Source organism: Rhagoletis pomonella, unplaced genomic scaffold (assembly GCF_013731165.1).
Source record: "Rhagoletis pomonella isolate Grant_MI unplaced genomic scaffold, Rhpom_1.0 Rhpom_scaffold_00010, whole genome shotgun sequence".
NCBI classification, from domain to species: Eukaryota; Metazoa; Arthropoda; class Insecta; order Diptera; family Tephritidae; genus Rhagoletis; species Rhagoletis pomonella.
Genome location: NW_023458564.1, coordinates 24054012 through 24077493, shown reverse-complemented (window position 1 = coordinate 24077493; position 23482 = coordinate 24054012). Strand labels below are relative to the sequence as shown.

The following is a 23482-nucleotide window of genomic DNA, read 5'->3' as shown; positions in this document are numbered from 1 at the left end:
AAATACGCTGCGAATTAAAAGGGATGCGTAAACACATAAAGTTTCATGAAATATTAGAGAATTTTTCCCCAAAAAATCTTACCAGGGCTTGGCTACCAGGTATAAATATTATCGTTGAGTTGACGTTTTTAAGATGTCGAAAATTTCTTAGCTCTCTGAGTCCCGTAAATAAAATTTTACATTCCTAGCGACTAGCCTTAGAGGAATACTGACAGAGGAATTGACAACCAAGCAAAAGTCTTCAAGCTACCAAGTTTTGACCCTAATTTGACCATATAAATATTTAATATGTACACTCGTATAATTTCAAACCTTAAAAAAATCCATAATTTTCCATGATTATAATAACAGATTGGCGCTTATACATATGTTAGTGTTTGGCCGAACGGCGATTGTATTTTTATGAGAAGCTGTTTTTCATGGCAGAAATACACTCGGAGGTTTGCCATTGCCTGCCGGGGGCGACCGCTGTTAAGGAAAAACCATTCTTCTATATTTTTTTCGATGTTGCTTTGACCAGGCCATGACTCCAGGCCCTGTGGAGTGGTAGCGCGCACTTCTAACCACTACACAACAGCTTGGAAAATCAGGATTGAATTGGTTCTGAAATATAACTAACAGTGACGGATCCAAGGTTTTACTGCGTGAGGGGGTTTCTGTTTTTATTTGTATTACCTATTTCATTTAAAGATAATTAAGACAGGGATTTGGCTCCAATTTTGCACCAACCAAATTTCATACTAAAACTGACAAATATCTATAAAATAGCCAAGCTGTGTCAAGATAATTCTTTATATGTTCACTATTTTTTGCCCAATTTACAAAATTGAGATATCCTGGAATGGTTATGATCCAATCTATCAGACAGATTAGTAACTTACATTTTTCATACAAAATGTCTTTTAAAATATATTTATTAAACAAACAAACAAACCCGGTTCAACAAAAATATTCATATTTTTTTCTAATAACTCTTTTCGAGATAGAGTCTCAAAGGGCTTACAAGCAGTTGTGGATAATTAGGTACAACTTTTTCACCCCTTTTATAATTTGAAAATACATTCGATATATACATAGTATTTTCGGTACATTGTAGGAGATTTTTCGATGTGTACATTTCAGACCGAAGTCATAACGCATTTTTCGGCGTTTGAAAAACCAGTTTCAGACGGTTTGAAAATACCAGTGTGGCGAGGCTCAATAATAGCATATCGTCGGTGTATTTGCAAAACCGCCAATCTTACGGCACTCAAATTTTACAGGAGAGCGAAAAAAGGGGGCTTCTTTAAAGGCATTTCTCTAGCTAGAAATCTGTTATTTTAATAAAGATTTTACGATTTTTATGCATAAATCTTGTTGCCTGGATTTCGGGGTTACCAAATCTCATTTTTGCCGTAATGTCGTAAATACATCACAATGTAAGCCAGTATAGAGAATATAACCATGTGAAACTCATCCATCAGTTTTGATTTTTGTACCCTTATTTAACTTAAGTCATTGTGAGTAGATATTTATTATATATTTATCATAATTAATAAAAATAAATTTAATTCAGCTAATAAGTACATAAACACAACATTGATGGATTCTGAGAAGGTACGAGGCTCGCCTGATCAGCTAGTTTTAAATAACTTAATGAAATGTGTATATGTTCCTCAAAATGTGTTATTTAATGGGAGCAGCGGTTTATTTGGTTCAGTTCCTCATACTTTGAAATCCCATTTAATGTTATTCATAAAATAAAATTTCACAAAGAGTACACAAAATCAAAACATAAATGTGAAAAATACACACGAAAAATTAAACAGCTTTTCGTGACTCTAATTTTGAAGTCGTCTCCAAGTGAAAAACCGGACCTAACACGACTATGATACCCTTAATCTATAGATTAGTTAAAACCATTCGTTAGCTTAGTTAAAACCCTACATTTTCTTGACTATGATCATACGCCAGCGCTCATAATCGACCCGCATTTTCGATAGTAGTTATGTTCGGGAAATACCATATGGCATTTGAAAGTCTCTGACATTAAAACATTTAGTTGCTACTAAAATGTACTTACAAATTGGTTTCTATCTATCCAATAAGGTACAGTACAGCATGTATGTATATACATATGTATGTATTTTGGTATTTTTTTAGAATATTTTCAACAATTTCATCAATCGTATTTAAAGCACCCATTTTTATAAATACTTATTTAGTTTAACAAAATAACGTATCCTTTCTATAAAAAAAAACATTTTATTTCTAAATTAGTTAATAGTAACATTATTCCAAACTTTGTCCAATCGCCAGTCGTTCTATTTTTATAACCGTTGTTACTCTGATAAAACCGTTTACATGCAATATGAGTAAAGCTCGTTGTAGGTACAGGGCTTGCGGCAACATTCGTCGTATACACCTTCACGGCGACGACGAGTCTTGGCCAATGTGTCAACTTGGCCGCCATGAATCTTAGCTAGGAAAGGCGAGGACGCATAGTGTGAAGGTAGCCCATCTTCAACGTCATTGTCGCCAAAATCATTCCATCCCACTAAAAGAAGGATATTTTATTTGAAATATTTAAATAGTGAATCTTAAAACATTATTTGTATGTACATATATAACTTTGAGAGTAGCTTTGTAGCTAATTAAGTATACTCACTTGATCTCTTGAATTTCGTATTGAATCCATTTTCGCAAATAGTATCGAGCACAGCATCAATTGCCGGCCCACATACCGTCCTTTGGGCTATAATTTCTTGCAAACATGCAAACAACACAAACAGAGAAGCGTAGATTTTAAGCACATTATGTGACATAGTAACAGGTGTTTTGTTAGTAAGTATTATTATTTATGTAAAATATATATTCGAAGGCAACACTATATTACATGCAACTTGGCGTTGAAGCTGTGCAAAGTAACTGATGGAATTTGCAGTTTCCCTGTGTGCTTTTATACTAGCGACGAAAAGGCAAAAATAGATTTGGTTTTAGGGCGAGCCAATGCATGTTTGTAGTACATACAAGTACAGCAGTTTAGCATATTTCCTTCTTAACCCACTTTGCCGATTTAAGAAGTCAAGGTCGTCAAGGGCGTTGAAAGAATTTTGCAACTAATATGCTGAATACATACGAACGTGTGTATGTACTTTAAGGTGGTCCAAAAAGAGTTAAGTCGGAATCTTAATGCTCTCACCCCCTAGGATTGTTCTATATCCAAAAAGTATACCCTTATTCTTTTATTTTGAAATCCAAAAATATTTAGAGGTCACTCAAAGCGCTCAAAGTTTTCCATGTATTTTATATGGGGAAATGGTATGGAATTCTTGAAAATCAATATTTTTCGATGGGAAAACTCTGTTTCTCTGCACAAGACTCGCAACAATAATACTCAGTTTTTTATTTAACCAGTTTTTAATACTAACGATTTTTTACTCAACCCCTCATTGCATTTTCGGGGTTTTTGGTGGAACTATAAAATTTTGTTACTATGGAAAAATGGTTAAATAAACAATTGGGTATTATTATTTGGAATCTCTTTAGTTTGAAGTTCTTACGTACGTACTTGGCTTGTCAATATCCCAATATTTATTTATCCACATCTTCTTCAATGTATTTATCGATATTATTATCCATGCATTTATCGCCATCAATTAGGTGGTTCACAAGTAACAAAACAAAAAAGTAACAAAATATTTAACAAACCAAACAACGAGACGAAATGCACATAAAAATATAAATAAATGAAAGAACAGTAATTGTAAACACAATATCATACAAACAACGTTGCATTGGACGGCACACAGTACGACATAAATATGTATGCAAATCATCCAGCATTGTAATGTTATCATAGACGAAGTTCGGACTTAGCAACTTTTCACTCTAAGCTAGCGATATCCCAACGGTTTTCCCAACGGTTTTTACCCTCCATTCCCGCCCATCCGCACGAGGGGCGCAGTCCGCATGACGTCGGAAGCAATATTTTAAATTTTTGTGCCGAGTCACGATAGGCAGGAGTTTGTTAAGTGTCGAGATCTAAAACTGTTCAGCTACAGAACTAAGTTCATCAGCCGATTTTATGTATTTATGTCAATAATTCAGGAGAGGAGAGGAGAGTATCGCTTTCTTAATGGTGAAAAGCGGATCTGATATATCAAACGTGCTGGAATGAGAGTTAAAATCCTGGCATAAGCAACGGAGTGGGTCGTGCAATTCAAAATTGGTTTTACAAGCTTTCAGAAATATGGGACAAAAGTGTCTTGATACGCGTGACGGAACATTAAAGCTTACATCAGCCAAAAGAGACGGACTTGAAATTGAGCCTGTCAGTAATTTAACCATAAAAATTATACCAAGCGTTTCCCTGCGACTGGCAAGTGTAGGAAGGTTAATAAGTTTTAAACGACTCGTATAAGGTGGAAGACTATATTGAGAATCCCATCGGAAATTTCTTAAAGCAAAAAGTAGGAATTGTTTTTGAATTGATTCTATCTTGTCTGAGTAAATTTGATACCTTGGATTCCAAACCACCGAGCCGTATTCCAGAATCGGCCTAACTAATGTTGTAAACAGGGTTTTAGTGATATAAGGGTCACTAAATTCTTTTGACCATCGTTTCACAAATGCAAGTACACCTTTAGCCTTGTTGACTGTCACATTAATGTGAAGATTAAAATTAAGCTTAGGATCCATTGTGATACCAAGGTCCACAAAATTGTATACCTGTTCCAGGTTATGGTTACCTATTATATAAGAAACTGGCAGAACAGCTCTTCGCGAGAAGCACATTACTTTACATTTCTTAAGATTTAGAGGCATAAGATTTACTTTACACCAGTAAGCCATGCTGTTTAAGTCTGATTGTAGCAAAGAGCTTTCTTCAATTGAAGCGTACGATTTATAAAGTTTTACATCATCTGCATACATTAAAATTTTGGAGAATTTTATATCTGTAGAAATATCGTTTATAAAAAGCAAGAACAGAATCGGGCCTAGGTGGCTACCCTGAGGGACTCCTGAAGTAACATCAATGACGACAGAGATAGTATTTTTAAACAATACCCTTTGTGATCTATCATAGAGGTATGAAGAGATCCAACGTAGAAAATTAGGTGGAAGACCAAGAAGATCAAGTTTATAGATGAGCAACGAGTGGCACACTTTGTCAAATGCTTTACTGAAATCAGTATATATAACATCAACAGTTTTGCTCTCACTAAATGCTTTTGAGATATAGGATGTGAATTCAAGTAAATTTGTAGAAGTTGATTTGCCCTTGCAAAATCCATGTTGACTGTATGAAATGCTTGAAGTGATAGAATGCGTCAACCGATTTGTTATAATTGCTTCAAATAATTTAGGAATTGCAGAAAGCTTAGCTATGCCCCGGTAGTTCTCCACTGAAGACCTGCTACCGCTTTTATGTAAGGGGGTTATGAACGATTCCTTCCATACAGTTGGAAAAACGCCCTCTTTAAGAGACAAATTAAATAAGGCTGTTAACGGCTCATAGAGATAATCAGCACAATTTCTAAGAAAACAAGTGGGGATCTGGTCAGGACCATAACTAAAAGACTGCTTTAAGGACTTCAGGTAAACTAAAACATCATCGGGAGATATTATAGGGTTATGTATTGAGTTAATTGGACTTAGTTTAAAAGGATAGTCAAAGTATGCTTGGGAGTTAGTGGAATAATTGGATTTAAAAAACTGAGCGAACATGTTAGAAATTGTTTGATTATCACCAGAGACGGTATTTTGATACTTCATGGCGGAAGGAAACCCCCGTACATTTCGCTTGGAGTTTACGAAATCATAAAATGATTTGGGGTTATATATTATACGTCGTTTGATTTTACACAAGTAATCTTTATAACACTTTTTGTTTAATTCAAAGAACTTGTGACGCAAAAGTGAGTATTTTACATAGTATGAGTGTAAGCCGGTTTTTTTGTGTAATCTAAAATAACGTGACTTTCTGTTTTTCAAGTTTCTCAGTTCTTTAGTGAACCATAACTGTGTTAGTTCTTCAGGAACACACATGCGTTGAGGCACATACTTTTCAAATAATCTATGTACAGTACAATTAAAATGTGCAACGCTTTGCTCAACTTTTTCTTTGTATATAAGCCACGACAATTTAGACAATTCTTTATTCAGTTTTTTAAAGTTTGCTTTCGAAAAATCAAAGCGAATATTTGGTTCGTATGTTAGGACATCGCAATTTTGACCCTCGTTTATAATTTCGTAAGATATCTCAATAGCAGGGTGGTAGACATCTTCGGGCAAAACTAGTGGGTCACATTTATTTACAGCCGACTTAGATGAATCATCAACATAAACAAGATCTAATACTTTGCCAAACTTATTGCGAAGTACATTAACTTGATTCAGGCAGAGTTCTGCCATCTCCTCTAAAAATACGTTGTTGCACGCGCTAGACGAGAAAGGTACAATATCATTGTCAATGATGTTCCATGATACATTTGGTAAATTAAAGTCACCCAACACAATCAATGAATCAGAGGGTTTAATCATTGAATTAATTGATTTCAGTAAAGATACATGTTGTGAATACACTGATAAGTCAGATCGGGGAGGAATATAGCATAGAGCTAAGTAAGTAAACCCCCTTCCAACCTGAACACGAATGCATTTGAATTCTGCAGATTCAATGTGTGGAAGACTAACTTCTTCAGATGGTATTGAAGAGTCTACGGCAAAGAGTACGCCACCGCCGACTCTGTCCTCCCGATCTTTTCTGTAGATATGATAATTATTTGAAAGAATCTCTGAATTAAAAGTGTGAGGTTTGAGCCAAGTTTCAGTCAAAGAAATTATATTATAATTGCATTCAAGGCCATTAAGATATAAATTCGTTAATTTAGTATTTATGCCTCTTACGTTTTGATAATAAATACTTAAAGCAGATTTAGTAATCAGTTTTTTGGTTCTGTATTCTGACGGGGAATATTTGCTAAATTATTATTTTTGTTGGGCCTATACTCAAATTCACGAACGAAAGCTCCGGAGGGCCAAAAAGAATTACTAAGCAGCATGTCAAAATTTTCTAAATTTACGTCTATTTTAAATGAAGAAATATTTCTTTAATATTTAAAATTAAATTTTCTGATACTTAAGTTGACAGTTTTAACTTTGGACGAGATGTAAAACTTTATATCGTCCTCGGAAGTATCCCTCGAAAATCTAGATACAAATATAGACTTCTTTGGGGGAACCACAACCAGTCTCCTAGTATCAGACTCGATTACCGGCGGACGGGGTTGAGTAACTGAGTTACTAATTGAGGGTAGAGTAAGCGTTGGAAGATTAGATGGCGGTGCCACAACTTCAACGGGGGACGGGGAAGATACTGCAGGGTCGTTATTATTAGAAGCAGACTTTGATGTATGTTCTTTTGAGGAAGATAACTCCGTTGTCTGTGGACATGGAGAAGAAAGATTAATTAAGTCATTCGGAAGAGTGTTCTGACGTGGAACGGTCCTTTCATTAGGCGGACTATGAAGACGCTTACGTTTTGACACACGAATGTCCTTCATAGATTGTACGGTATCTAAGCATTTAAAAGATTTAAATACATTTTCGTAATGTTTAAATTTTTCGGTCAGTACCGACAACTCTCTCCCTACCTCACAAAACCCATTTCTGGTTTGCCTAAACAACTTAAAGAGATCAACTTCGGTTGACCTGCACTTTAAGCAAGACCAGCGAAGACCTTTGCCATCATTAATAGCGTCCAGAATTCTTCCTGTCAAACCAGCACATTTTAGATGGCAAATACCATCACAGAGCCAGCACGATAAGTAGCGTTCAGATTCGCTTTTGATTTGGCAGTTATCAAGATCACACTTCATATTGAAAGATTTAATAACACTTATGTTAATAAAAAGACAAGCAAAATAAGTTTAACACAACACACACAACAATTCAGGAGCTGATGTATTTAGCTTAAAAATATATGTAGCGAACAGTTTGAGTATCACTGTAATGTGACACTTAATAAACGCAGCGCAAACAGCTGTGACAAGAAATACTAAACGAAGTAAACAAAAAGAGCAAAAAGAAATGTGCAAAAATAGAAACGATCTCAGTTAACTACAAAGGAATAACAACAACAATGATAACAACAAATGACTCGGCAAGATTAGATGTAAGCTAGTGAAATTTAATTAAATTTAATAAAAACCACAAAAATCACAAAACTTTCACTTAGCTTCGGTTATTATCACACTAAGATGCTCGTAGGCACTTTTTATAGCAACTTTTACTCAAAATTAGCACAATAAACTTTGCAAAATACAAAGACCAATCAAGGCACAAACAAGTAGAACTTCACAGCTTGACGTTTGCGTAAACGATATGAGCAGCTTTGTCCTCCAAAAATGATCAACTTGATTACTTCTTTCAGAGATATAGTTACCGTTGTTACTCCGCAAAAATGCTGTTGAACAGTGTTATAATACAGATAACTTTTATTAAATAATTAATTTGTATGAAATAAATTATAAAATAATGGTTTTTGATCTCAATCGCTTTCCCTTCGTTCAAAATAAAAAATTATGTACATATAACAAATAAAATACGTACATAAAAAAGCAAATTCTGTTAACAAAATTCTGGGGACTTTTTAAATAACAACTTATTGGACTTAGAACTTCTTTATTGTTTTTTGGGAGGCCATTCTATTAAAACGTGTTTTAAAACATAAAGTTTTTCTTAAAAGGACTAAGTACCATTCGTCTAAAATCAAAAATGATAGTCACATAAGTTATTCTGACAAAAGTTCATAGAAATCTGATAGCGTTTTTATACAAACAGTTCTTATACAGGTACATATATCGATATAAGTAGGTATCGATACTTTTCATCCGATACTTAGTAGGTATCGATACCTTCTTTCGATGCTACTTCCAAGTACAGGTATCGATACTTCCATGGTATCGTTTTATCCCTATGAGCGAAACTAAACGATACCGATATGTTTGCTATGGTTTGTTTTCGTTCTCTGGATATGTGTAGGCACATTAAGGTGGTCCAAAAAAAAGTAAAGTCGGTATTTTAATGGTCTTATTCTGACGAATTCGCCACTGCTCACGATGGCGCGTATACTTCTTTTTATAATGTGTTCCTTTGGCATTATCAATTTTTTCTATAGCTTTTGACTTTTAATAATTTTAAAGATTTTTCGGTTTATGGTTTTTTATTTTGTTTATTTATCTATCAATAAAAAAATTTTATTCGTATAAATCACTCAAAGCTATAAAACTTCAAAGTTGCAACCATGATAAAAAAGTAGGAAGGTAGAACCGCTGAGACGAATTTTTCAAATTCTTGACGTTTGCAAACAATTTAATTTTAAAGTTTTACACACAAACTCACACACATTCCCATTTTCATTCTCAAACAACTACAAATTTGAACAATTCCTTTTTTTTGCTCTCTATTTTATATGATTTTAAAATGTTGGCAAACTTAAAAAAAATCATGGCCGACGAATTGAGAGAACGATTTTACCTTACTATGTTTTTATCATGGTTGCAACCTTAGTGAAATAATATAAAGGGTACCAGGTAACTGGCGTCTTCATATTTGAAAACAAAATTTGATTTTGCTATTATTTTTTCTTTCATTTTTGGTGTCCGCTTTTTTCAAATCTGGCGTTAACCCTTGGTTTTGTTGGATACCTCTGTCCAATTTCAGCTTAGATCCTCAACCTTCCGGACTGAAAACATCAATAGTACAACGCTATGTGTGCTTTTGCATAAACGGCAAGAATTTCTTGGCATTTTTTCTTTAGTTTTTTATTCAAATTAAAAAAAATGCATAAGTTCTCAATCAAAAGGGTTAAAGTGCAAGTCAAATCAAAGAAAATTTCTGATAATAAATTGTCAAATAAGAGTACCAGAATAGAATGTCATTGCTATCTGGTACACTTTATATTTTTTCACTATGGTTGCAACGAAAAAAATTTTTTTCTCAATTTTACCCAAATTGAGACTCGTACACAATTTCAGCTGAAATTTTTTTCTATGGTCGAATTGAGAAACATATCACAATTTCAAGCTGAAATTGAGAATGGTGCGCGAATTGCGTAATTTGGGCACGTGGGAACGTACTATTAGTGAGTATTCGATACCACCTTGCAAAATCTGAAATTTTCAAAATCAATCAAACGCAGAAGTAGCAAGGAAATTAGTACGAACAATTAGCGGGACATTTAATTTACATGGAGTACTTTCACATGGTGGAATGAATTTATGATCAGTGATAGTTATAGCGTTTCCACATAGCAAATATTGTAAAAGAGTATAGATACAAAGTGCCAAACCAGAAAAAGGCATCAAGTAAAGAACTACTTGCTTCGGGAAAAAAGTGTCGGGTACTTACTTGCATGTGCAGGTATCGATGAACCACTAGGTGCCGCTCGGCACCGCTTCCTATGTGTACGTACACTTACGGAACTTACTAATATTTTAAACAAATTAAAATTTTCATGAGACTATAAACAGTGGCAGACATAATTATACTGGTTCGAAATTAGATTCCATCTACTTGATAGTTTCTTATTTTCAGCGGCCCTCTCCCACTTAATATTCATATCTATGCATAGACAACAAAACATACAAATGTATGGACTTATTCAAGCTTATAAATAGTTATATACGTACATACATATATGTATATTTTCATACGAATGTACATACGTGAGTACATCTGCATACATACATGCCAGCTTACAGGATGTACATGCATATAGAGTTTTAACATTTAAGCCCGATCCTCGAACTCAACTAGCACAGCTCGTGAACAGGAAAAACTTTTTCCGAGTTGCAAATCTTTTGTTAAAGGAAGTGAACTTAAAACTTTTTCAATTACGCTTTATACGTTAATTAAGGCAACAGCAGTGAAAATAACAACAAATAAAATGTGCAGTGAAAGCATGTCAGCTATGTATATGAATGAGCGATTGAGTGAATAAGCAAACGAGCAAATGGGGGTCGAGTGTTAATGGTTTAGTTAATGAGAAAATGGTTTAAACCAATTTAAATTTTAGCATGGAAAATAAAAATAAAATAGCGAAATAATAAATAAATTCGCAAAGAAAAGCAACGTAAAGCATTTTTTCACTTCACGTGGCTGAAGGAGAAAGTGTCATTGGTTGACTTTTAAAAAATATACATAAATATAAAACTTTCATTTTTCATGCATTTTTGGATCACCCTAATGTACGTACATATGTACCCAGTGGGAATTAGGAGCACGTAATAATACCTTATTAGCAACTTACCCTTCACCTGGCAGTCATTACCATTTCCCTGCCGAACGTCCCTTACTTTTACAAAGGCATGGCCGCCTTATGTAAGTAGGAATTTAGAATGTACATTTGGTATCAGACATACTTCTGAGCCGCTTTACAAAGTAAGTTACGTGTAATGCAGAGCAGTCGCTCGGAGTAGTTCGGCAATTGGAGATAACTTCGGCTGCACGTTACTTTGCAACTGACAACGTAATGTGTCGTCGGAGGTGTTCATTTTGTGCTTTACTAGTAGATGACATTGGCCATGATGACAATTTTGGTACTAAAAACTGAAAGAAAACATGGCTTAACTCGTAAGGTGCTTACCTATTTTCCCAGTGGGTAACTGCATGTTTCAATGTATTTGTATAGAAACCATACATACATACATACATATGTAGGTGTGTCTAAGATTGGATCTGAATTAATGTCTGTAGACATTTCATATGTAAGATGGTGGTAATGTTGATTAATTAAATTAAAAGTGAACATCTGCGTACATAAGTGGATTACGTCAAATGAGAGCAGACATTCCACGTGTGTGCTTATGTTGCTACTTTACTACTAGATAACATGACTATAAGTGCAGTCAGATGGGGAATGCAATATGTTTTGAAAAGTCTTTCGAATTGAGAAATCTTAAAAAGCAGTTGCATGAGCAGTCACACCTTTTAAGTAAAGTGCCTATCAAAAGTGGTTTTCCATTTCCGAAAAGTGAACTGCAGGAAATCTTTCTGCAAGAAAAAGGTTGCTGAACATTTTCCTTTTTGTAGCGAATTATAGTAGATACTTTACGCTTCTAGAAAGCAGTTCCCCGCTAGCAGGGTCACCAGCAGCTTTGAGTCAGTTCGTTAAGTTTTTTATAGTACATATATTATAAGTCCAGTACTTGTTTGTGTCCGACGGTACATGAGCAGATCTTGTGATGTGATAGTTGATTTATTTCAGAGGAACTGACTGTGCCCTACATGGATCCGCTCGCCCGGCGGGTCTGGCTGCCGCATCTCTAACTCTTTCCCTTTTTGTCAAAATGACAGCTTGAAAAATACAACAGCGGTCCGGTAGCTTAAAGAACTTGCGAACCTCCAGTAAAGAAATGTAAACAGCATCTCATACTCCTTCATTCATTTTGGCATAGGTTAACCACCCTTTCAGGTGCTTAGACCCCGTTATTGTAAAAAGGGTTTATTACCGCAGTAAAATGGCTATATTTGAAATGCTTCCTTTGGAATTTTTTCCTAAGGCTGCCCATACACATGCGATATGCTCACATGATTTGTTCGTACCCTACGTAATATTTCATGAAAATGGCAATCAAGATGGTAGGAGGGATTTTTTAACGTTTCAAAAGGAGAAATTTACACTTGGCAACAAATTGTGAAAAATACTAGAACAGAAATGAAAAGCAAAAAGCAGATTTTAGAAATTTTCGTAATATGCTATACTTTTAACTTCCATATCTTTTAACGTCTCCCCATGTGAATGCTTATTTATTTATAAAAATTACTCCTGTCCATTTTATTCGTTTTTTGCCTTTTATTTCATTTACTTTTTAGTTTGGCTGCTGTGGCTGAATTGTTAGAGGTGAGTTCTACCCCCTGAACAGGTACCCTGAAATTATGCTTATGGGAAAAAACGAAATAATGCATATGAAAAAAAACGAAATAATGCATATATACACAGTTTCAATTGAAAACCGCAATAATGCATATTAGAAAAACCGAAATTATGCATATGCACACTTTCGTTAGAAAACCGAAATAGTGCATATAACAAAAACGAAGCAATGCATACACTCTGCACACCTTAACGCCACCAATCAATTTCTATTGTAGCTCCGAGAAAATTTTTGAAACGCAGGTGCAGTATCACATGGTATATTGCCGTGTCAATGATGATGTCATACTACTGCGATCATACGTCCTAAATTCAAGGTGACCCGCATCGTAGAGCCTCGCGAAAGTTGCAAACACTATATTCTTAGCTACTAAGACCGCGACGAGATGTATAATATTGGTGCTATCCTCAGGATATCCGTTGCGCTATTGGACATATTGGAATGTTAGGACATAGCGACATCAGCACTAACCTATCGAAAGTTTTTAGCTTATGCCAATATTCTCGTTAAATGTGAGACATGTGCAGTGTTGCCAGGTCTTCGGCGTGAGAAAAGGTCCCTCTTGGTTTAAAAAAACGTCATTTTCTACCCAAAAACGTCTTTTTCAAATGCATGCACAAAGAATTGTTCTTATTAAACTTTTATTGTATACAAAGGTACATAAGTATGTATGTAAGGTATATTAAAATGTCATTTCGACAGAGCACATTCATTGTTAACTGGTTTTAGATCGTTAATATAAAAATCATTTGTTACATACACTTGTGATCAGCTGATTCAGTCATCAACATTTTGATCGATTGTGGCTGTTTTTCTTTTGTTTAATTAATGTTTATTATTTTTCCATAAAACCCTATCTCATTATATAACAAACTAAATATAAATCCACATTTTAAACTTTGTGCAAAAATTATAAAAAAATCTGCAAATTTTCAGCTAGATTCTCAACTTTTTATTCAGATTTTTAAGAATGTCTTTGAGTATTCAGCTTGATAGCCCATTAAATTCCATGGTAATAATGTGCAAGTTATAAGTTGCTAAAGAATCGCGTTGATTTTTAATAAGTTTTTTTTCTTGTAGATATTTGGTTATGTGGTCGGTTGTCGAAAATGCTAAGTTACGTTCTGCTAAGAAGGAACATAGCAATATTTCAGCCTTTTTTTCGTTCATTACATTTTCAATGAAGCCTTAAAAAAGTCGCCTACTTTTTTCCGACTTGTTATGCTGCTACAGTATTTTGGTGCTTTTGCGAGCGTGCGGGTGCAATAGATCAGCTCTTCCTGATTTGGATTTTGATGTGCAATTGCAAACATTGCAATAAGCCTCTTAACCTCAAGTGGTCACAAAACCAGCCAAGAATTCAAAACAAATGCGCGTACGCTTGGTTTGCATCATATTTAAGTCATCTGTGTCCAAAGAATAAATATCTTTTGAAGAAGCTGCTGCAAAATACAAAGCTTGTAAAGATTTATTAAGAAAATAATTCAAAATCAGTTCTACTTACAAGATTTAGTAACAGAGAAATATTACTGAGAAGTTAAAAAACGTCATTTTTTAAACAAAAAACGTCCGAACGTCAACAGGATACAAAAAACGTCCAAATGACGTTAAAAACGTCAACCTGGCAACGCTGGACATGTGCCACTGTTCACTGGTTTTTAAAGAATTTATTTTTTCCATATAACCAGTTCCACCAAATATGCCCATATTTTATTTTTTGAAATAAATTCGAGTGCTTACCTATGTACATATGTATACATGAAAAATTAGAAATAATAATTAGAAATAATCTACTGCTTCGTCTTTAAATGAAAACATTTTATTCAATATTTCCTTGTTCGTAACTTCTATATCAGGGGCTCTTAAACTTTTAAGATAATGGAACCCTTACTAAACACCTTTAATTTTATGGAATTCCACATCAAATTACAAAAAATCAGAGGCAGAGCAATTTAAATATGAATAAAAACTTTTACTAGAAATAGTAGAATAGTATAAATTTTAACGTGAAGAATGAAATTGTTTCACTGTTATTAACTATTGTATAAAATAGTAGTTCGATATAATGTCTGAAAGCTGTATGCGCATTTCTGGGGTGGCATCCAATGTCGACCTATTGTGGTTTGTATAAGTGTAAGAGAGAAAGTACATAACGTGGATTGCGTCGCCGTCACCGTCACCGGCAGTTGTCAAAAAAGCTGGTTCGGCGTATTTGTGTGAAGTAAGTTACATGAACAAGCTGACGGTGACGGTGCCGCACAAATTAGCTCAACTCTCAATTTTGCTTATTCGATTGCGTCAAATGACAACTATTCAGTAATTTGTTTACATGCTGGAACGTAAATTTTTCCAGTTTGTGAAAATTTTAATATTTATGGAAATACGAAATGTAAAAAATAACGTTGGAAGACCTAATAGAAGAAGTGAAAAAGTAAAATGCAAATTTTGCAAAGAGTATCAGCGATTTAATGATTTTTCGGCCGAATTGTGTGTAACTTGACGCATAAGCATCGTTGACGGTGATGTTGGCGGTGGCGGTGACGCTGTCGCAATGGATGGTATGTACTTTCACTTTAAGCTGAAAACCCTGTTGATAGAGTACGTTGTGACAGAAGGAAGTAAAGTTAAGATGGGACTTCATGATATTTACTCTTAACACTAACTCAAAACTCTTTCAGAAATGTGTGTTTCAATGTCGAAGTACTCTGAAGATCTATGAATGCTTCGTAAATGGATTTTGTATCAAACCAATATTACTATCACCATCCGAAAAATAATCAGACAAACATTTCAGTTGATTTACCAAGTGCCTAGAAATGACATTTCGAAAATTTGTATATAACCCTCTGGCTTCAGCGGTCAACAACACATACCTGTTAGAAAAAAAAGAAGCTGTCAGGCGCAAGCTAAACGCTCTTATGTAGGTACTAGCCAATGCCCGCTTGCTTCGCAGCGCCTAATAAGATCTTTTGCGTTGGCCAATACAAAAATAGCGTTTAAAAGCAAAAGCGGTCTGTAAAGTAAACATTTTTAGTTTAAATTGAAACGAATAAAGAGCAGAATGCTCCTCACACATAGGCCAAGAATAGTACCGCTGTGATACCATATGGAATACTAATCCCTTTCGATGTCATGAGTTTTACCGATGGTCTTATTTCCACCTGTGAGATCGCTGCCAAGCGTGCGTCATATTCTTCTATGATCTTGCAACTTCAACATTGGTCCGTAAACCAGTTTACAGTTATAGGAGGGCCAAAAAAATTTTCAAAGACAGGGTTTGGGGCACCTTCCAAAATTTTTGTTTTTGCTGGTAGAGGTGCTGATACTAAACCTTACGTTTCTATGTATACATTTAGAAGATGCTCATGATGCACATATTTTACTCTATAAGTATTCTGTATATATATTAATCAAAGAATTGGTTAAGTAACCTAAGAACATTTCAAATTTAAATTATCTAAAAAATATCACAAGTTTCGGTTTTCATGGCAACAGTAGCTTTTTATAAAAATCGCCAATATTTTTGCCAGTTTCGCAGCGATCCGGCAGCGTACTTCAAGGTCATTGAGCACCCTGTATTAGTTGCAGTAGAAAACTGAAAGTTGGTATAGATATTACAAATATTAAAAGGAAAAAACTGATGGGGTGCCCCGTTTTTTGGAACGAAAATTTTTTCCACATACAAAAATTGGGCCACTTTAATGTATATATATATATTTCGAATGAAAAAAATTAACCTGAAAGTAATAAACGTTTCGAATTTGCATTAAAAAAATCGGTTCATAAATAGGGCTTTTATCGGGTCCGTTTTTCGCAGATGCTTTTTTCATCATGCAGGTAGCTTATAATTTGAATTTGAACGAAATCATAAATACGACTTTTTTAAATAACTCGACCCCAGCGCCACCTAGCGAGTTTTCTGGTAGCCTATAATAGGACCATATATGCAGGGTATAACCTCTGAAAATTTGACTGAAATCTATGCAGTAGTTTTCGAGTTAACTCCGAACAACAAAAACGGCTATTATTTTATATATATAGATATAGAAGATGGCACTCAGCACGACAATCATACCAACTACTTACGAGTCGACACTATGTGTACTTGAAAATAGATAATTGCGTCTCGGTCAAACTGTTTATAGAATTTTTCTTTCTGTGGGCAACTCAAACTGACCGCCGTGCTTATTCATACCAAAATTCATTTCGCGGAACCCCGGTGACTTTTCTGTGGATGTTAAGTAAAACTAAACCAATTAATCTTTGTTCCCCAGTTTTACTTCGTAATTACGATTTATGCTTAAGAACGAGCGTTCACTGGAAGCAAGTGGCACAGGAATTGTTGCGCCTATCCGCACGAATCGGTTATGAATATTGTTCGACTATGCTCCGTAGGTACATTTAAAAACTGCCTATAAAGAAACATTATGTTTTTTCCACAAGCTAGTTGAAGTCACTTCGAGTTACACATACGCGTTCCACAAGTAAGTTTTAGAGTTAATTTGAAATATACAGATAGTTTGAACTTTACTCGAGTTTTTCTACAAGTAGCTTGTGGAACAAACCTATTATAAACTGTGTAAACTTATGATTGTAAGAAGTTTTTTGTAGAGCGTCTAATTTCCTACAAAACTATGTATCGCATTTCTTAGTTCGATAATTCATAGCCGAGAAAACGAATTCAAAGTGGAAAACTATTTTTTTCTAAGTAATTTATATGGAAAAACAAATCCGCGATGCGCGACCTTTTAAACTTAATATTAAGGATTGCGCATTGAACATGCATATTTTGACCTCCCCCGGAGGTATTGAAGAGGGGGCTATTGAAAAAAAGTTAGTAGATTTTTTTGAATCAGTCTACAGTACATACATAAAAAATACTACATACATACATTCATATCAAACATATGCCAATATTGTACGGTCTAAATTCATTTGATTTAATTTTCATGTTGTGAACGTAACGCAACAAATGAATAGTGAAATCTGTGGTATGCACTATGTAAAAGTTTTCAAAGCAAATTTTAACAGTCTTCTATAAGATTTTCCAGATAATAAAATCGAATGACTACCACAGAGAGCAAAATGAAAGCGGTTGGTAATTTTGATTGATATTACAACTTACGTATGTATGTACAGTGCAGTATGTATGTACAGTATATAGATTCGTATGTATGCATGTGGCAACTTACGCTCGTATAGAAATTACAAAATCGAGCTCTGCAAGGAAGTGAATTATTTTATTTTGGAATTTTTCCAAATACTCAAATTTCAAACACTGGCCAGTGAGAGACACATATACATACATACGTACATACTAGCACATACCCTGTAGTGAAAAATTACCAATTGATACAATAACGCATTTGTAGTTAGCTTCTTGCGGATTGCGATAAATACCTCACTTATAATAAGCTTTGCAAAATCCACTTAAAGTGAGTTGTAAAGTGATGCAGTAGTCATGCAGACGTAATCGGGAGTTTGTTTCCTTAACCCGGCATCTGACATGCTATGGGGTGTAATAAACCCCTGCATCGTAAATCTCTTAGCGCCTGTTTTATCTTCAGTCCGGTTGTTAGCGGTTTGTAAGTGGCTTTAATAAGTTATTCAACTTATTGCTGATCATTAAAAAATTTAATTTTTAAAGATGTTCAAGAAATTTTGGTGAAAACCGTGGCACTTAAGAAAAAAGGCTTTATTTCAATGAGGTTTGTTAAACCCCACCTGTCGAAACTTATTACGACAATTCATCGATCGGTTGGCGGGTTAAAGCAAGTTTCTATTTAAATATCCCCATTCCAAAAATTTCTGCACTTCACAGACGATTTTTCGAATTCAGGACAAACAAAGTGAAGATAGAAATTTTTTTTGTTATTATTTTGATGTTGTATCTGACGAAACTGGAATATCGGACCACTTATAGCAAAATGTGTAAACTAATATGTAATGTTAAATAATGTTAACAAATAAGCATGGAAAAAAGTAAAGAATTACGTTAGTTTTCCTTTATTGATATTTTATATCCAAACGTAGTTAGTTACAAGTTAGTTGTCATTTGATGCAGGTGTATTCGGTCATCGCTTTTAGTTTATTTTTTTAGCATCATATAGTCAGCACTAATATTCGCATAAATATATTTCAGGTAGATTTAAGTTAATATCACTTCCTGCAGGGCATCTATGCACGTCTAATCCAAGATCTCTAAATTTTACTTTGAGTTACGAAAAGTTGATAAGGTCTATTAGCATGGTCGCAATGAAAGAAAGCGTCTCTCCAGATGGTCGCTTACGCATTTATTTAGGACAGTTCAGACTCAAGTTAATAGTTTTTTATAGATCTCAGAAACTATTGCCTTTCACCTCTATTAAACAAGTAATACATTTTTGGCCCGAATTCCGACTTTTTTCACGATTTGTGAAACTCTGAGATCGAGCTTTATTTCGTCAGGACTGTTTTTTTGGTGGACGTCTATTTTCATTTTTTTTATATTTTTCATCTGTCTTTCTAATGGTGAGTAGATTCGGGCGAGGCTCACTCTTAAATTACATGTTTCGGATTGGAGAAGGCCAATCTTAATACTGGCATTGTTGCCTATAACTATCACATCTTTAATGGATACTTTTTGAGCTCTGTGTATCTGTTATAAACGAACGAGCTTTTATATCGTTAACTTCATGAACAACGATATGGAAACCATTTATTTTCCACAAATATTTATAGCCATAATAATAATAAAAATAATATAGTAGCGCTTCCATAATATGTTAGTGTTTGGCCGAGCTTCTTCTCCGATTTGTGGCGTACGCCTTGATGTTGTCACACAAGGGAGAGGGACCCCCAGTTTTACACCGACCTTGAACGGCGCCTGTATTTTTATGAGAAGTTGTTCATTCGGAGGCTTGCCGTTGCCTGCCGAGGGGCGACCGCTATTAGAAAAAACATTATTGTGTTTTTAGATTTTGATGTTGGTCGGAAACCCAGGCCCTGCGGAATGGTAGCGCCCACTGCTACCCACAGCGGCCGATAACAAGCAACAATTTCTAAACGATAAAAAGTCGATAAATAAATTATAGTTAAACAGTACGTTTATTTCAAAACTATGTGCGTAAATGATAGATAAGTAGGTAGATAGAGTAATTGATAAATATGTTTTTCGATGAATACTTTAGTCTCACAAGTACCCTGTTTTGAACATACCTGCATACATATGTATGCACATAAGGGTGGTCCAAAAAAGTAAAGTCGGAATTTTAATGCTTTCACTCCATATCTCTAATGTGTTAAAAAAAAATTCTGATCTTCATGAAAGGTATAAAGCCTTCGGCATTGTCGAAGAAAGCGCTGCTCTTGTATTATTTTGATTTCAAAATAAAAAATAGGGGTATATTTTTTCAGTATAAAACAATCCTAGAGGGTGAGAGCATAGCGATTCCGACTTCACTTTTTTTCCATGCATTTTTGAACCGCCCTAATGCACATATTTGTATCTAGAGAAAAAAAAACACAAATTGCAACAGCTACTGACATGGACAAGAATTTCGTCATTTGGTAGAATAATTTATCTGTTTATTTTACAACAAAATCTGAGGAAATTGACAAAAGAACATCTGAAGTGCTTATTTATGAGTATGAAAATATACATATGTGACCACAAATCAATTAAACTCTTTCTGAAATTAGTAAAGGATTGTGTATTGTGTAATTGCCTAAGAAATTGTTTATGTATAAATGGGTGAGTAAAAAAAGCTAGAAAAATTTATAGTTGTGGAGAGTTTTCGTAGCAGACTTTTGAAATAAATTGTAATGAACATGAAATAAGTTTTTTGATATAATTAAAAGTACTACAAATAAAAAAAGGTTAAACTCTGACTAAAAAAGCTTAGGAGAGTCTTTCGGACTCTTTTTATTTTAAATACACTTTTATTACATGGAATCGGAATTGCAATGAATTTACTCATAAATGCTTGTAAACATATATAAAGGATGATGCAATCGTTAGGACAATTTCACTAGATTTACGAAAGAAGAGTTTAGTGTAAAGTTCTGAACACATTGAATACGTCAAGCTATGGGCCACAGCTTCCAATTTTTTATCTTCATTATCTAAACGCTTTGTCGATGAAAAGGAAAAAGAAGAGGAAGAACCTTATCTGTCGCTGGAAAAATAGAAATAGATCTAATCTGGCCCCAACCACAGTCGGCGCGTAGCCCGGTCGTCGCCAAAATAATTATCTACATAAGAGTACGTGTTAAAATAATTTGACAGCTGTGGTCCGTAGCTCGTCGTTTTCATTGTGTTCGGGCTATAAGAATTCGTTTACAAGGTGGATGCTAAACTGTGTGTACATGTTATTTGAGTAGATAAATGGCAAGTAAATGGCTTTCAAACGAAAACACTTTCTTACTGATGATGAGATTCGCCACGCATTTGAAAATTAATCAGCGGATCAGTCTCTAGATGACAAAAACGTTGAAGATACTTATGATGATTTTTATTCAGATGAAGAATATGTTTCATCAGAACTTTATTCTGAAGATGACACAGCTGAGGATCAATCGGCTGAAGATTACAATGAAAACCAACGATGCAGCGGAAAAATAATATTGGGGATGAAGGTGCCATATGGAATTCATTCGAAATGGCAACACGAACAGCTCTACGTTCGTTTATAAACTCATCACATAAGATAGTTTTGCCTCCTAGGTATAGCGTGGACGAACCAGTTGATAAGTTTTCGCTATGTTTTTATTTAATAATAATTTACTGTTTAATGGTACAATATAAAATGGCTTCACCTGCTTTTCTTTATAAATTCTTGCTCAGAGTCTAGCAGACACTTCTGAGCGGTTGTGTTATAAAAACCTTCTGAGCTAGTGAAGCTCATAGCCATATAGACTTGTACATACATAAGAATGTATTTGTGTGAATGTACTATAATATGATCCCTGCAAACCATATTTTTTCAGAGTATTCTCAATTGTAGGGCAATTTTACAGAATTCGTAAAGATCTCATCCGATTTTTTGCCGAATTTTCTAAAATTACTTCGATTCTCTTACGAAATTTCGGAAGAAAATCGGTAATACCATGTTCTGAACGACCACGAAAACACTTTGAAAACGAGTTTAGGGATTATGCGCTGAAGGCTGTTCACACCCGCTGTTAGTGTTTTCGTTGACATTTCTTACATCCTCTGATTACAGTTTTGGTACACAAAAACAAAACCAAAATGCTTTTCCCTCATTTCCTTTTCATTAGCAACCTCTTACTTTCATTTTTTTTACTTTGGCCAGCCAATTAACAATAAATTCGAAATGGCCTATTAAAGATGATAAAATATGACTTCCACTTTGATAAATAATCGAAAAAAAACTAGTGAAAATACCGATTGGAATGAGTGGAACGTGAGTTTTCAAGTAGTTTTCAGCAAAAACTGGTTTTCGTTTGACCGATTTTACATGGACGAAAACATGTTTTCGATGCCGGGCAGAACATGGTATAAAGCAATGAAAGTAATGCTGCTATGTGAAGAATTTCCAGCAGATTTTTTTTCAGAATTTTCTTTATTTCTCGTACAGAAATTTCTTTACGAGTTCGTGTAAACCACTTCATATAATTTTCTTTGAAGATTCGTAAAAAAATCGTTACTGAAATGAGATGCTCCTAAAGATTTCGTTAAGATTTGGGGAACTTTGGTTTGCAGGGATAGAACAATTTTCCGTCATATTTTCAAAGTTTATTAGCGCTGATAGTTTTAGTTTTTATCATGATACAAAAAGAAGGTAGTTTCAGTAAACCATTTACCTTTTATAAACAACTCATATCGTATCTTAAAAATGTTTAGATTTTACATTAAATTCGATAACCACTTCGCAAAAACTTAATATTTAGGTTGATAAAATTTTAGTGAACATATTTTAAAAATTTTTAGTGTCTTTATGCCATATGATTATTTCACAATGTAGCTAGTCAAGACTATTACAGTTTTCTATATCGGATGCGATTTTTCTGATATGTTTCGGACACTGAAATTCAAATTTCGATATGTAATTTAATGCATATTTAAGGGACTCACAAGTCATGTTAGGCGTCGGAATGTCTTAAAGACTTAAAACTGTTCAATATAAAGTAACGGTTAAAAGAATTTTGAAAGATTCGTTGGGTATTATAAAAGCCAATATATATTTCCTACTAGTTTAAAAACATTTTAGTTAAGTTTAACGAAAGGCCTAAAATGTATTAGCCGTTATTTTACGTTTAAAAATTTTAAGACTCTAACACATTACAACGCTTAACACGTTCTATGAATGCCCCATATGGTTTGACCATTTAACTATAATGTTGCTTATTTGGCTAAAATTAAAATCTATTTTATTGTTCAATATTGCAGAATGTGAGAAATAAAATTTATGTTTTATTGTTAGTATGCAAATGAGAACTACAATTATCAACTTATTGAGCATCATCTCTTTCAAAAACGAAAGACATTTTGCTTTTTCAAATTTCGATTCTAAGAAGAAAATGGTTTTAAACAAACAAAAAATTAATGATACAATTTG

General features: G+C 34.3%; 2 protein-coding genes across 2 annotated transcripts in view; one reads left to right on the top strand and one right to left on the bottom strand.

The window, feature by feature from the left end:
• LOC118746170 overlaps nucleotides 1-23482 on the top strand; it is a gene marked incomplete in the record, with an annotated part of 421140 nt that overhangs the window by 11145 nt on the left and 386513 nt on the right.
• Nucleotides 2118-2895, bottom strand: LOC118746176 (probable insulin-like peptide 1). Its single transcript, XM_036479980.1, has 2 exons — nucleotides 2648-2895; nucleotides 2118-2536 (listed from the first exon to the last, which is right to left on the bottom strand). The coding sequence occupies exons 1-2, from the start codon at nucleotides 2802-2804 to the stop codon at nucleotides 2340-2342; spliced, it is 354 nt and encodes a 117-aa protein (XP_036335873.1). The 5' UTR covers nucleotides 2805-2895; the 3' UTR covers nucleotides 2118-2339.